General features: G+C 36.6%; 2 protein-coding genes across 9 annotated transcripts; one reads left to right on the forward strand and one right to left on the reverse strand.

The window, feature by feature from the left end:
• Nucleotides 1-345: 345 nt before the first annotated feature.
• On the reverse strand, nt 346-3674 carry LOC113320359 (F-box protein CPR1-like). 2 transcript variants are annotated; one of them, XM_026568272.1, is made up of 2 exons: nt 2310-3674; nt 346-598 (listed from the first exon to the last, which is right to left on the reverse strand). In XM_026568272.1, the coding sequence occupies exons 1-2, from the start codon at nt 3047-3049 to the stop codon at nt 487-489; spliced, it is 852 nt and encodes a 283-aa protein (XP_026424057.1). In that variant the 5' UTR covers nt 3050-3674; the 3' UTR covers nt 346-486. The 2 variants fall into 2 exon arrangements, with proteins under 2 accessions (XP_026424057.1, XP_026424058.1); XM_026568273.1 differs by lacking the exon at nt 346-598 and adding an exon at nt 1092-1210.
• A 2668-nt stretch (nt 3675-6342) lies between these two features.
• Nucleotides 6343-14940, forward strand: LOC113323098 (F-box/kelch-repeat protein At3g23880-like). Of its 7 annotated transcripts, none has more exons than XM_026571354.1 (5): nt 6343-7621; nt 10455-10537; nt 11471-11782; nt 11968-12707; nt 14532-14940. In XM_026571354.1, the coding sequence occupies exon 1, from the start codon at nt 6366-6368 to the stop codon at nt 7608-7610; it is 1245 nt and encodes a 414-aa protein (XP_026427139.1). In that variant the 5' UTR covers nt 6343-6365; the 3' UTR covers nt 7611-7621; nt 10455-10537; nt 11471-11782; nt 11968-12707; nt 14532-14940. The 7 variants fall into 7 exon arrangements, with proteins under 7 accessions (XP_026427139.1, XP_026427143.1, XP_026427137.1 ...); XM_026571358.1 differs by having other exon boundaries at nt 10458-10537; XM_026571352.1 differs by having other exon boundaries at nt 6343-7616.
• Nucleotides 14941-15252: the final 312 nt, after the last annotated feature.

A 15252-nucleotide genomic window follows, 5' to 3' on the forward strand; every position in this document is an offset into this window, starting at 1 on the left:
ACACTCGCATACCATTTCAAACCGCGAAGATTTTTTTGTTGGGTGTTTTTAACTAGAACGCACATCTTCTCTTTTGCTTTCTCAATAACCCACTTGACCGCACATCTTTTTCCTCCCATTCCTAATCATTAGCATAATGTGCGGAAGTATCAGTACCCCTAACATTGTGAGCTTCAGGATGATCCGTCATCGGTACCAATGCAATCTACAAAACAACACAACTTAGTTGATATATACTACAATAGTCGGTAGGGTCGATACATAAAACTATACCGACTAAAGAACAACCGGCATGGTAGGAAAATAAAACAGTGCCGACCGAAATATAGTCGGCAGGGTCGACGTGCCCACAACAATGCCGGCTTAAGCATGTTTCAAATCACGTCTTCTATGTTGTAAAAGTAGAGAACAATGCCGGTTTAAGCATGTTTCAAACAACCGTGTCGGCTTCTTAATATCTGACGGTATAGAGAAAGGACTCGTCCTCTATTTCTTGCTAAGTCCTCCGTTGTTGCCCAAAGTAGACCCTTGGCCATATTTCCAAGCAACAATGAAATAGCCGTCTTCTCTTTGTAAATCAAGTTGATGTCTTCCACCCCTGTTTGCAAATCAAACTTTCGTCAGCCTGCATCCAATGTTTTATATCTGAAGTTCACAAATTCCAGAGTTTGGTTTAATCTACAGAGGATTCTAGAGCTGACACATCAAAAGCAACAGCTCTAAGGAAATCAAAATTATCGTAAGGCACGATTTAAAGCAAACGAAGTAAGCTTATTAAGTTGATTAGTTCTGCATCGGTTAATTCACTACTAATTAAGTAAGTCTTGGATCATTGTTCCATATCTTTCCTGCAAATTAGAAATAAAAGAGAAACGGCCCATGCAACTTGTGCAAAGAATCTAGATCCAAATGGAGAACATAGAGAGGTAACCCCCTCTATCGAAGCTTTCGTTTGGAAAGCTGCTCACGCTATCCTTCCATTAGTAGATCATAGTATACGGAAGCATCTAGGAGATTTTGCAGCTTCAGTTGACAGTATTTTGAATCTCTAAAATACTATAAACTTCTTCGTTCGCAGAAACCTTCAGGGACTATTGCTCAAACAAGACTCTTTCTTAAAGGTCAGTCTAAAGTTACAAACGATTATATTGTTGTGGTGATTCTTATAAATGATGAGATCTTAGAACCTTCTCACACAGTACCTGTTCATCTGGGAATAGTAATTTGAATTACACGAAACAAGAAAAGAATAGGGAAATAAGAAAGAGGAAACAAACCAAATGATAATTAACAATCTCATAAAAAGGACCATTCCATCTAAATGCAAATGATCTTGTCTATTGCATCATGCCAACGACAAAACTGTGTGCATAGAGATTCTAACAGATCGCAACATTAAGCTTACTGACACGGTTGGTTTTAGTTTTTGTAAATTTATACTCATATGCAGCAGTAAAGATGGTAAAAGATGCATGTCATTAAGATATCAAGAACAAGCAAAACTTCGCACCAGATTGCTCCGCATTATATACAGTCAAAGTACTCAAAACAAGATAAAACATAAGCTGCAAGGATGGCAAGGTAACTACTAAACTAAACAGGAAGGTCAACTTGAATTCAGTCTGTTCTGAATTCAATGGCAGTATGGCGCTATTTCATATAAACTATTTCACTATACAACTTATGAATCAAATCCAGAGACAGTGCTGGTAACAAAGAATATTCAGAAGTTTGTTCACTGCAGCTGCCTATGTCGCATTTTTATTCATGAACGTAGCACTCGATGGAACCTTCCCAAGCTACAACAAAGTTTTGACTCTACTCAAATTCAACAAATCGGTCGTACCAGCTTATTTCAACATACTGATGATAGTACTCTTCATTGGGCTCTCAATAAATCGGCATACTTCTCAGTTCTACTTACAAAGCTCTCATTTTATAACATCAAACACCAACAGACAACAGATTGTACATCAAAATCAAGAATGTTTACAGGAAAACTAAAAATTCAGCTATCAAATCCAGTCTTGACATCCTAAAACTTGCTGTAGAAAACCCAAGAAGGCCATAGATACCACACATAAATAAACAAAGACTAGTTTCACCTCTAATGACATCAAAAGATAAGCATCCATAAATGACTGAACTGCCTTAAAATTGAAACAAGCAAGTGTTTGCAAAGCAAGTTCCACCAGAGCGGAACCACTAAGCTCTGGTACTTAGTTAGGATTATCAAAGCATGTTGCAGACTCAAACATATATAACAACTGAAAGTTCTAAGGAATCTGCATAACATGTGATATTTTTACCTCAATAGTCGGCGTTTCGGATTCCTCACGGTCCCATTAGTAATCCGCCTTTCCAGATAAGTACTCGAGCCAAGTGAGGCTATGGTCTCCACATAACTCTCTCGATTATCACCCATAGTGATATCACGGACCACCACTGGTTTAAGTGCTTCAGATGTTGTATCAAGTAAAACTAGTTGCTCCAAACCATAATCTACGAGAATTTTCCCGTTATCAAAACACAACAGCGGCTTCCAAAATGGCATTCGTTTTGAGCCCGGCAGTCGGGTTGTAGTAAATAATTTTATCCAAGATTTCCTTACTCCATACTCCTGCATCACCCACACATCAAGTCTAAAACGATCATAAAAAAAAGCTACGCAAATGCTGTCTCCCCACACTCCCAGATTTTTATAAACTTGTCCCAAGAAACCCACAGGGGGGATAATATTTTCAGGTAATGGGATAACCACCATTATCTCATTGCTAAGATCAAAACAAAATATAGCTTCTGACGAGGTATTTCGAGTGCCAATCCGTCCCAACCAATGAAGACCACCATTCAAAAACACACCCCGAGATCTTTTACCAACATAAAATGAGTATTTGACGGTGCACTGAATTCTACTCCATGAATTTGATCTCATAGTATAAACTTCAATACTACTATCCGATATTGCTACTAGTTTGTAATCATCAATTCCGCCATCATAACCAAATCCATAGGCTATGCCGTAACAAAATGTACTCACTGTTTGCATTCTGAATTCCTTAAATTGTCTTGTGAATGGATTCAAAACACTAAAATAATTAGTGCACAAATGTCCCCTCTCATAATCAACTCTATCAATCTTTAAGCAGATCAGACCATTACATGAACCCAAGTATTGGTGATAATGTGTTTTGGTAGATCATCACAACTGCTCCATCACATACAACACTTGATAAAGATGATAATTGTGAAGAAATTGAAGCATAATTTATAGGTATAGAGTAAATCATAGGGGGATTATCTCGCATGGATTGACTAAACAAGACTTTAGAGTTGTTCTTGGTCTGAATCGAAAGATTAACATGATTCTTGATGAAAATACGTTTAGAAAGACGAGTATTGAAAAGCTTACAGACACACCTAGATGACAAGATAGAATTACCTGGTAATTTCAGAAAGATTTCATCAGATATATCTTCAGGAAGATTTAGCCACCGAGTTATTGCTTCTTCTTCTTCCTTTTATTTTGATTCTTGCTTAATTTTGGATCTGGTACGGGATGCAATGCTCATTTTTGCTGCTGCGAGATGGATTGATTTGTGAGGGTTACAGAATTAGGGTTTGAGAGTAAGAAACAGGGTTCAAGAAATTAAAATGGGGAAAGTGAAGCTAGTGTAAGTAGAATGTTGGTAGGTACGTTACGACCATTTTAAATATAGTTCTCCAGAACAAAACCCATCTCTAGCCGTATGCGTCTTCTTTCATCAACGGATGTAAAAACAATTACTTTTATGTGCTGAACTCTAGCCGTCCACTTGTATGGATTTGTTAACGCTTTTAAGCCAGAACGGATAGTGTTGAATCCTAGCCGAGAATGAGAGTGAGGGAGGAATTAGATCATTTTGTACTGTCAGTTCTGTGCAACCGACAGAGTTGAATCCTAGCCGAAAATATGAAATGGAAAGCAAAAGTTTACACTCCAAAGAAATGGAAGAGATGGAAGGATAATGGAATGTTCAGTCTTATGCAGTATTGTAATTAAGCTGGCACATCTAGAAAACGAGATGGGAACATGTCTTCAAGAAAGAAAAGCACAACAGTGCTCAAACGGCCAAGAAAATTGTGCACCATGTCAATGGAATAATCAACACAACCAGAAGTGACTATGACATAACGAAGCTGTTATACTGCAATCCAATGAATAATGAAGAGGTCAGGGTTAAAGGAGCTGTCAGATAATAACTACGGAATAAATAAAAAAATCTCGAAAAAAACATATGGTGTCGATGATTTTCAAACTCAGGTTACTGGCATTTTCTTTGGCAAGACATCATTTTTTTAACCAACGGAAGATCCAACATAAATCATTTCATATTAACCCTTGTGGATGAGTTGGCTCTGCCCGTTGTCAGTCCCGGTAAGAATTACAAACAGGTGCGCAGATGCGAATTTGGTATCACCCGCGTCCAATCAATTTAAATGACGGATACGAGATTTACACTCGCGGATGAGCAGATTGGATGCAAGTAAATTTATGAATTTAAAAAATTAAATAAACGAAAATAGGTAAATACTCCCTACCTTCCTAAATAGATGACGTAGCTCAAGTTTTCACAATTCATAAGGCAAGGAGACGAGGAGAGTATTTTTAAGTATTTTTTACAATTATATCCTTTTGGATAATAATTAATAAAGTTTAGAAATGATTTATCTTTTAAACTATATCACGGATATTCGTAAAACTTTACACCATTGAAAAGCATTTTAAAAGACCCATGTACCGAATATAATCATGACTATCAAATTATACATATTTTTTTATACTTACAATAATCAATTAAAATGGTCATTTTAAAAATATCCCATATTTAGTGAAATAGGTCATCTATTGATGGGACAAAATTAGAAAATGAATAAATTATTTAGGGCGAAGGGAGTATTTAATAAGAAGAACACAATTTAGTTTTAAAACTTATACTGTTGAAATCTAAGTAATTACAACGTAGCAAGAGTAGCATAACATCTTTTCAACGACCAAAGTCTAAATATTCGTCGATATCAAAGTTCCCGACCAATCCAAAATTGACTGCAATTCTGGAATATATTTGAGGACCTTTAATGGATCTCAATAGAAAACTGTATATATTATCTACCAATTTCATATAATCTTAGGATTGGGTGTTTAACGGATGGGTGATATTCAATCCTCGTCCAGCCCGTCAAAATTGTGTGTATAGAAATTCACCCGTGTCTAACGAATTTGGTCACCCCTCAGTCCTGATCTGTTTTTTAGTAAGTCAAAATTATATTAAAAGAAAACCCTAATTACAAAGTGAAGTACAACAACAGAAAATTTCAAAAGGCCAAGAACGCCCCAAAAACTCATAAACAGGGGCGGAGCTATATGCAGGTTTCTCCTTGCTGAAGCCACCCTCAAAACCCACGAGATACATTTTTTTGACTATCTAATTTTGTTGGACCAAAATTTAATGTATTATTTTTAGGCTTTAGCCCGGGGTAAAAAAGTGACCAAGCCCGGAGTAGCTAACATTTCCAGTTCCGCTACTGCTCATAAACTATTGAAATCTAAAATAAGCTATAAGAGGCATTTCAATATTATTGATAAGTCCGCCTTGCCAATGTTACTTATGTTTTCACCTTGTTGGAAAGAGCAACTCCCCTTAGCCAAGTTATCCATTGTAAAGTTTATTTCCTGGTGAGCATGCTCAAAGATTACCATTTCATAGCTAGCACACGCAGCTAACCATATATATCATATACACCAAGGCAAATTTGCAGAAGCACAAGTTTGAATTGTGCCGCAGGAATCTGACAGCACCTTAATTCTTCGAAAATCAAACTGAATAGTCAACTCAAATCTGTATGTGATAGCTAAAAAGGTGTTTGGATACAACAAGCAGAAGTCAGAAGCAAAACTATTTTGCTTCACAAAAAACTGATTTTTCTGCGTGTAGAAGTCGTTCTGAAACATTATTGCCAAGCTGACTTCTGATTTTTTGACTTCCAGAAATCAAAAGCAACTTCAGAGTGTGCATACAAACACGCTATAACAATTCGGCTATATAATTTGTAGTTTCACCAAGGCCAAAACTAACAAGCATTCACATGCAACATTTCTAGTCACAGCACCAACAAGGCAATAAGCCAATAACTGCCAAGCCTGGATTGTTCACAGCATATGGATTGGGGGTCACGCTTGACGCGACTTATTCACTTGATCATCACCCAATCTAGGACTTACTCTAGTAGCCCGGCCCACTGCTACTCACTGCTTAAATTCTAGCCCCTCATCTTCTCGATTTCATCGTCTCATTTTGAAAACCCTCACTCATCCTGCAGCAAAAATGAGCATTTCATCTCGTACCAGATCCAAACTTAATCAAAGAGAATCCATATCTCTGTTCTTAAATCTTCCCGAAGGGGTTCACGATGAGATCTTTCTGAAGTTACCAGCGAAATCCATCTTGGTATCTTGGTGTGTCTGTAAGCTTTTTTGTAATCTACTTTCTAAACCTAATTTCATCAAAAATCATAGCAATCGCACTAATCAAAGCAAAACCAGCAACCCTAAGCTCTTGTTTACTCAAATTCAGTCTTCGGGAGGTAAGCCCCCTCTGATTTACTCTATGCCTATAGATTATTCTTCAATTCCATCAGCACCACCATCAGATGGAGCTCTTCTGATAAACTACCCATTTGAATTTTTGGGTTCATGTAATGGCTTGATTTGCTTAAGAATATTTAGTATTGATAGAGCTAATTTTCACAAGGAATTTATTTCGGCGACTAAATTCTGTATTCTGAACCCATTGACAAGAGAATTTAAGGAATTTAAAAGGCCTGAAGAGAGTTACAGCAATGTTAGTGTTAGCTATGGATTTGGTTACGATAGCAACATTGATGACTACAAACTAGTGATGATATCAGATTGTGAAAAAGGTGCTTGCTGTAAAATTGATGTTTATACAGTGAAATCAGATTCATGGAGTAGTATTCAGGGCACAGTTAAATTCTCATGTCTCAGTGGTGAAGGATATAATGGTGTGTTTTTCAATGGATGTCTTCATTGGTTTGGAAGTATTGGCAGTCATGAAACGTCCTCTGAAGTTATCTTCTCTTTTGATATCAGCAATGAGATAGTGGTGAATATGCCATTACCTAAAGATATTATGCTGCCTACGGATTACACCGGAGAAGTTACTAAAAATGTGGGAGTGTGGGGAGACTGCATTGGTTTAGCTATTTTCTGGGATCCAGTTAGGATTGATGTGTGGGTGATGCAGGAATATGGAGTGAAGGAATCTTGGATCAGAAAATATACCACAACACGACTGCCGGCGCGCTTGCAGTTGCAAGAAATTCCATTTTGGAAGCCGCAGTGGTGCTTTAACAATGGTGAAATTCTAGTAGATTGTGGCAGGCAAATACTTTTATATGAACCAAAAACTGGAAGAGTTACATTGGTGGTGATCCGTGATATTACTATGGGCAGAAGTCGAGAGAGTTATGTGGAGAGCATAGTCTCACTTGGATCTGGTACATATCTGGAGAAACCGATTACAGATGGGGTCATGAAGAATTCCCAGTGACAACAGGTGAGGTAAAAATCATAACATGTCATGCATTTTTTTATTATTTCAGTCTGCAACTACAATTCCACTTTAGTTATTTTTCTTCCCCAACATTTTGACGTTTCTATTGTTTTTCTATGTTTGATTTGATTTTGAGTACACTAACATTCTGCAAAACAGTTTTGCATGTTGGTACATTTTGGTGGGATAGCCAGTGGATGAGTAACTTAAAACTTGTGTGGGTTTGCAACACTGTTGAATGGGAGGCATTACCATCACTCAAGAGCCTATCACTCTGACCCTTTTGTGCATTTCAATTTTGTGTATTGTTTACAAAATTACAATGCTTCAAATGTGAGGACCTTCTAAGAGTGATTTAGAACCATAATGTCTAGGTATAGAAAATAGAGATGTTCTACATATACTGACCACCTAATGATGAAGCTTAGCAGATTAGCTGATGTGACCCACTAATGAGCCTTATGACGTCTCTATTTTTCTAAACATGTATATTCTTGTTACTGATTATCTGTTGCTTTGGTACATAAGAAAACTTCCAGCAGTGTGTCTTCTCTTCATTAGTTTTTCTCTCGCGATTCAGTGGATTTTTTTTTGATTGAATGTGACATTAGACTTTTCAAAAGTCACGTTGAACATCAAAATTTCGATATATAACTTAATGTTCTAAGGTTGCTCATTGTATGGTTTCCTTGAAATGGAGAAGATGCTTGAAATGTCTCTCAGATTCATTGATGCAGTAGCCCTTACCTGTTATTGCTGGGGGCATGCCATTTTTTTTTTCCTTTCTTGATGTTTTAGGAACTGTCAAACCAGTTTGAATGGTTCATAATTTCAGATTGGTTTTTTATTTTTCTGGCTGTTGCTATTTAATGATTTCTGTATCTGGTTGTTTATTTAGCTTCTTGAAAAAAAAATGTTATGCACTAACCATTAATGTGACTACTATTTTGACAAAGTCTCACTCAGCACGATGGTTATATACTCCAGTGCTATAAAAGACCAGCATGTTATGACCGAAAACCAGAATGGGTGCGAACTTTGGCCGGACCTCATTGTTTGCATCTGTTTGTAAACCATGTTTGCTGCTGGATTTTGTGGTCAGTGCTATTCTTATAGCAAATTTAAAACTATGTATGTATAGGACCTACAGGTGGTTGTTGCATATTGAGTTTACCTGCAGACGGACGAAATGCAAGAACAGTTGAGTTAGCAATATCCTTAGTGCAGTCAGCTAGAATCTTTATGTACACGGTTTTGTTGTTGGCATCAGAGAATAGGTAAAATAACGCTTTAGCATCATGTGCATTTAGATGGCATTGAATTATTATTATTGGGCATGTCTCCTCTCTGTCTATCTTTCCTCCTTTCCTTTTACGTTGCAGTTGTTATATGTTTGAATCTGCAACTACAACATCACTTTAGTTAATAATGAAAAGTAAGTCAAATAGAAACGAGTTACTATTATCTTTCGCAACATTTGACGCTTTCTATGTGTGATCTGATTTTTGGTACATTGGGTGTATGATCTATTGTGCAACATTCTGGTGAAAGTTTTGCTTGTTCTGGATATCCTAATTGTAAAAGATCACCTTGTAAAAGAAGATCGAAAGGTGCACCCTGTCACTAGAGGCATATTCATCCTCCTTCCGTAATTGGTACATTTTGGCGGGATCGCCAGTGGGTGGATAACTTAGACTTGTGTGGGTTTCCAACACTTAGACTTGTTTTAGTGTTTAGAACAATGCTTCAAGTTCAAATGCAAGGCCTGCCTTTTAAGGGTGGTCCAAAATAATCATGCCCAGGTACATATAAAAAATTTCTTCTCAAGGATCAGGAAGGTAAAGAAAACAAAGCTGATTTTCATATAGTGACCATGGTGAAGCTTATATGGGACTAGCTTTAGAAAAACATGTTTTGTCCCAGATATTATGACTTAGAAGAACATGCCAAGGTAATAGATTAGCTTCTGTCTAATGTGACCCACACCCACTAATGAGCCTTCTATGTTTTTCTGTCTTATAGACCCACATCAAAATTTTCTTATACCACTTAATGTTCTAAGCTTGCTCATTGTAAGGTTTGGGTTTCGATTGCTATGCATTTTTTCTTCCAGAAGTATCTTTTATAGACCTTGTAAAATACTCCTTCAGATCCATATACCCGATGGCTTAAAAGATTTTTAAGTAGGTCTTTTTTATAAAAATATCTTGCTCTTGTAGCTTGTACGGTTGTACCCATATTGTATTGGGTTCTGGTAGCCATTTCCAGGCTAGCTTGGATAACATGGCAAGGTTAAAAAGATTGGGATTTTTAAGGCAAAGAGAATTCCAGGCTGTAAAGTAGTTACCTTTTGATTTTGCTTTGTTCCACCAGTATTATCTCTGGATTTGATACAGAAGTTGTATAGTGGATCGTTGCATTGTGAAATAATGCCATTGAATTTAGAACAGACTGAATTTGAGTTGACCTCCCTGTTTATATAGTTTCCCTTGCCAGCTGTCCAGCTTATGTTTTTCTGTGTGTTTTGGTTTTGAGTACTTTGACTGTATACATTGCGGAACATTCTGGTGAAAAGTTTTGCGTGTTCTTGAATCTTGATATCTTAATGACATGCATCTTTTACCATCCTTACTGCTGCATATGAGTATAAAATTACAAAATCTAACCGAGTCAGTAAGCTTAATGTTGCTATTTTTTAGGATCTCTATGCACACAGTTTTTTCGTTGGCATGATGCAGTAGACAAGGTCATTTGCATTTAGATGGAATCGTACTTTTATGAGATTTTTAATTGTCACTAGGTTTGTTTCCTCTTTCTTATCTTATCTCCTTATCTCATCAGCAGAAAGATAGGCAGAGACTGAAGGGAGGAGCTTGAAGATATCTTTGGTGGTGGTGGTGGTGGTGGTGGATCTCTATTGATAGGTTGGTACTTGGTACATCATTCATTTTCTAATCCTCATTTTTTAATTAAATTGTTTTTTGAGATGATTAATGATGTGGGCTGTTCTGATTAGTGTCTTTTAATTTTGTTTTATTTATTAGTTTGTGGATTTAGTGTTTTCTAATAAATTGGGTCTCATCTCATGAATCATGTCTTTGGAAACTACTTCTTCCATCATTGAAATTATACGGACTTCCTTTTATCTAAACAAGAAATTTCAATTTGTCTAGAAGTTTAGGTACTTTGAGTTTACTAATTGAAACAAATTGTGACCGAGTAAATGCAGTTTTAGGTGGCTGACCTTCATCATCATGTGCTAGTTAAAATGTGAGTTGTTGCTTGATAGTTTAATGGAAACTTGGCTAATCGATTAGAGTTGTTTGATACATGAGCTGCATTTATGATTTGGTTATGTGAATGAAGATGAGATCATGAGCCTTAAACTTTATACAATCCATTGCTTTATCATCGACGTCTTCACTGATTTTAAATCTTCTAGCTCTTAGCTTTGTATATTTTTTGCTGATCAGTTCCGAGTCACATTTGAAAATGATGTGTTGTTCCCAATAGGTTTTTGCCCACTGATAAGCTTCCTCGGCTTCCTTTAGTTCAAGTTGTTCTCTAGTGTTACAATCCACTGCTCTCCCTCTTGCTTCTTTTGTTTTCCCTTCGAAATCCCCCAGCAATACATGGGGAATGTGAAGATCAGTGATTGTTTGGGAATGTGAAGATCAGTCGTTGTTATAGTCGACAACTAAACTGTGTTTGCCTTTGCCATGTATTACTTGCTTGTGTTTGACAATGATACATCGACCGTCAAAGCCTTAGTCAGGGTTGTAGTTGTGTTTCTCTATGCTCTCATTTTGGATTGCAGAAGTTGTATGAGCCATTTCTCTTTTATTTCTAATTCGCAGTCAGATATGGAAGAACAATGATCCACGTCTTACTTAATTAGTAATGAATAAACAGATGCAGAACTAATCAACTTCAATGATGAAAGTAAGAACAATAACAAAAGATCGGAATTGGAACTTTTGCTTTCTGTGTCATCATCTTGCTTTTGGAATGTAAATTTTATGAAAGATAGTGTCAGACCAAGACAATATACATTGTTAGATTTGCGGAGTACAAGTGCATAGAAAGATGAGATCGAGGATCAGCTGCGAACCAGATTGCTCTTGTGAACATGAACTATCGGTTGCGCAAAACTGACAGTAGAAAATGATGTAATTCCTCTCTCACCTGCCGGTCGTTGATAAATCCTTGTAAATAAAATGTCTCGCAACGTGTCGTAACATTCTAACTTACACAAGTAGTGTTAGACACCCTCTCCGTGTCGTATCGTATGTCTACCACTTTTTTTTTTTCAATTTCTTGAACCCTCTTTTCATTTCCCCCTCTCATCTCGCAGCAGCAAAAATGAGCGTTTCATCTCGTACCAGATCCGAATTAATTAAGCAAAGAGAAGAATGAAGATCGCTCGTACACTGTGAAATCAGATTCATGGAATATTGTTCAGCGCAACTTCAATTACTCATTTTGTGTTCTCTGTGAAGAAGTATCTCAATATTATACTGCTGGTAAAGGATTTCATGGTGTGTTTTTCAAAAAAGCTCTTCATTGGTTGGGAAGTATTGTCACCGAAAAAAACTCGTCCGATGTTATAGTCACTTTTAATATGAGCACTGAGACAATGGTGGATATGCCATTGCCTGAAAATGGGATGCCACCTATAGATTTTCAAGGGGAAATGTACTCAAATTTGGGAGTGTGGGGAGACTGCATTTGTATAGCTTGTATTTGGGGACCAGTTAAAATTGATGTGTGGGTGATGCACGAGTATGGAGTAAAAAAATCTTGGAATAAAAAGTATACCACTACCACAACCCAAGTACACGGGCCATGTATTCCATATTGGCAGCTGCTATGGTGTTTTGACAATGGACAAATTCTAGTAGAGAACTGTCGCAGGCATTTGCTTTTATATCATCCAGCAAATGAAAGCGTTAGATCAGTGGTGGTCCGTGATATTACTATGAAAAATAATCGAGAGAGCTATGTGGAGAGCATAGTCTCACTAAACTCTGGTACTTATCTAAAGAAACGAATTACAGATGGGATCGTGAAGAATTCCAATCGAATATAGTTAAGGTAAAATCATTACATGCTACCCTTTTTTTCTTTTCAGTTGGTATTTTTTGAATCTTGCAACTACAATTCCACTTTAGTTATTCGTCTTCCACAACATTTTGTGTTTAATTTGATTTTGGGTACATTGAGTGTATACTGTGGAGCTTTTTAGTAATAGATTTTGCTTGTTGGTATCTTTTGGTGGGTGGGATACTTAAAACTTGTGTGGGTTTCCAACAAAAGATCCTATAACTCTGACCCTTTTGTCCATTTCAATCTTGTGTGTTGTTTACAAAATTACAATGCTCTAAATGTGAGGCCCACCTTCTAAGGGTGATTTAGAGCCATAATATCTAGGTATAGAAAATAGAGCTGTTCTACATATACTGATACCTAATGGTGAAGCTTATATGCGACTAGCTTTAGAAAAACATGTTTTGTCCCAGATAGTTTAACTAAGAAGAACATGCCAAGGTACATGTCTATGTGACCCACTAATGAGCCTTATAGCATCTCTATTTTTCTAAACCTGCATATTCTTGTTACTGATTGTCTGTTGCTTAGGTACATAAGAGAACTTCCAGCAGTTTGTTTTCTCTTCATTAATCATTGTCTCGCAATTCTGTATATTTTTTTATCGGATGTGACATTAGAACTTTCGAAATTCATGCTGAACATCAAAAAAATTTCATACACCACTTAACGTTCTAAGGTTGCTCATTGTTTGGTTCCGTTTAAATGGAGAAAGAGCTTGAAATGTCTCTTAGAATCATTGATGCAGTAGCCCTTACCTGTTATTGCAGGGGAGATATCATATTTTTTATTTTTATTTTTTGATGTTTTAGGAGCTGTCAAACTAGTTTGAATGATTCAGAGATTCAGATTGTCTTTTTAGTTTTTTTGCTGTTGCAATTTAATGATTTCTGTATATGGTGTTTATTTAGATTTTCGAAAAAAAATGTTATGCACTAGCCATTAATGTTACTCCTATTTTGACAAGGTCTCACTCTACACAATGGTTTTATACTCCAGTGCTAGAAAGATTGAGAACCAGAATGGGTGCGAACTTTGGCCCAACCTCATTGTTTGCAACTATTTGTGAACTATTTCCATCCTATGAGTTTCCAATAGTTAAACTAGCATCACTAGATGTCCAGTGTAACTCGATGTTTCAATAAGCTCTATCCTTCCATACCCCCCAAATTGCTTTGCCAACGGCCAGAAAATAGTGCATGGACTTGTGTTATTGGTATTCATATTACCGCGGGTAGTAACATGGAATCTGCACTTCTAACTTTCATTATGAGTTTTGCCAAATAATTTTTTTTTGTCCCCTCCAGGTAGAATTTCTGGCTCCGCCCTGGGCCAGACAGAAATGAATGATCAATAGACATGGAATTAAACTGTTTTGTTTGCTATGAATTTTTTTCTTCCAGAAATGTGCGCTTACCGATTTTCCTGCTTTAAGATTAACAAATTCAAAATTAAGTGATATATGTATGCATAGGTCATTCTGATTCTTATAGCAAGTTGAAAACAAAGTGTATATGTAATGTTGTATATCTAGCATACCTGCATATGATTATAAGCCTTCAAATCTGAGAACAGTTTAGTCATTAAGGTCCATGTTGCAATTAGTTAGAATCAGTGTGCGCACTTTTGCCGTTGGCATGATACGATAGGCAAAGCCATGCTATAAATTTTTTTTTTTCAGTTTCGATAGAACTATATCTTTATGAGATGTATCATTTGCAATTGTCGTTGGGTTTGTTTCCTTTTTCTTAATTTCTCATTATTTAATTGTTCATGTCATTGTACTCCACTAATTCAGTTTACTATTTTCAGATGAACAGGTAATTAATGTCAGAGAGAAGGCTCTAAAGATCTCATCATTATAACTGACATCACAACAATGAATCACTGTAACTTTGGACCGAGTCTTTTCTTGTTTGAGCAATGGTCCATGAAGGTTTCTGCCAGTGAAGAAGTCTACCGTATTTTGGAGTTTCAAAATGCTACCGTGTGAAGCTGCAAATAGCCTGATCTTCACCTAGTTCAGTACGTTATATATTAAACTAGTTCGAATTTCGTTTATTGTGTTATGTGACCTTGTGTAGTTGCTTTGAGTCTGGAGACAGCCTACTTAGTAGTTAAACCGAACCTTTAAATATGTATATACTGCTGAAGCTGATATTCCTGTTGGGAAAACTTTAATCCAATAGATATTCGTAGTGTCGGCTAGTTGATGTTTGAATCTGTTCTAATGAAGAAACTAAAGTGATGCCCATGGAGTCTGTCTGTATCAGGTACATTCATGAACCTACTAGCAACTGTAATGTGATTGGAATAAGAAAAATAACAATAGATTGGAGTTGGAACTTTTGCCTTCGGTTTCATCGTTCGCCTTGCTTTTGGAAGCTGAGCAAATTTAGAACCATGCCCAGTTCATTGTACTTGCCTCTCTACCAAATAACATATGCATAACAATTTCATTCTCTCAACATAAGTAAACTGGAGTTAAAACTGATTAACAAGCTTTATACTATCAGCTAAAGGATTTGGCCAA

The sequence above is a fragment of the Papaver somniferum genome, chromosome 11, assembly GCF_003573695.1.
Source record: "Papaver somniferum cultivar HN1 chromosome 11, ASM357369v1, whole genome shotgun sequence".
Taxonomy (NCBI): Eukaryota; Viridiplantae; Streptophyta; class Magnoliopsida; order Ranunculales; family Papaveraceae; genus Papaver; species Papaver somniferum.

Coding starts and splice junctions, on each gene's coding strand:
- LOC113323098 (XM_026571354.1), top strand. CDS start 6,366: ATGAGCATTTCATCTCGTACCAGATCCAAACTTAATCAAAGAGAATCC.
- LOC113320359 (XM_026568272.1), bottom strand. CDS start 3,049: ATGCAAACAGTGAGTACATTTTGTTACGGCATAGCCTATGGATTTGGT. Junction 599..2,309: donor CCGAAACGCCGACTATTGAG/GTAAAAATATCA, acceptor ATTTGCAAACAG/GGGTGGAAGACATCAACTTG.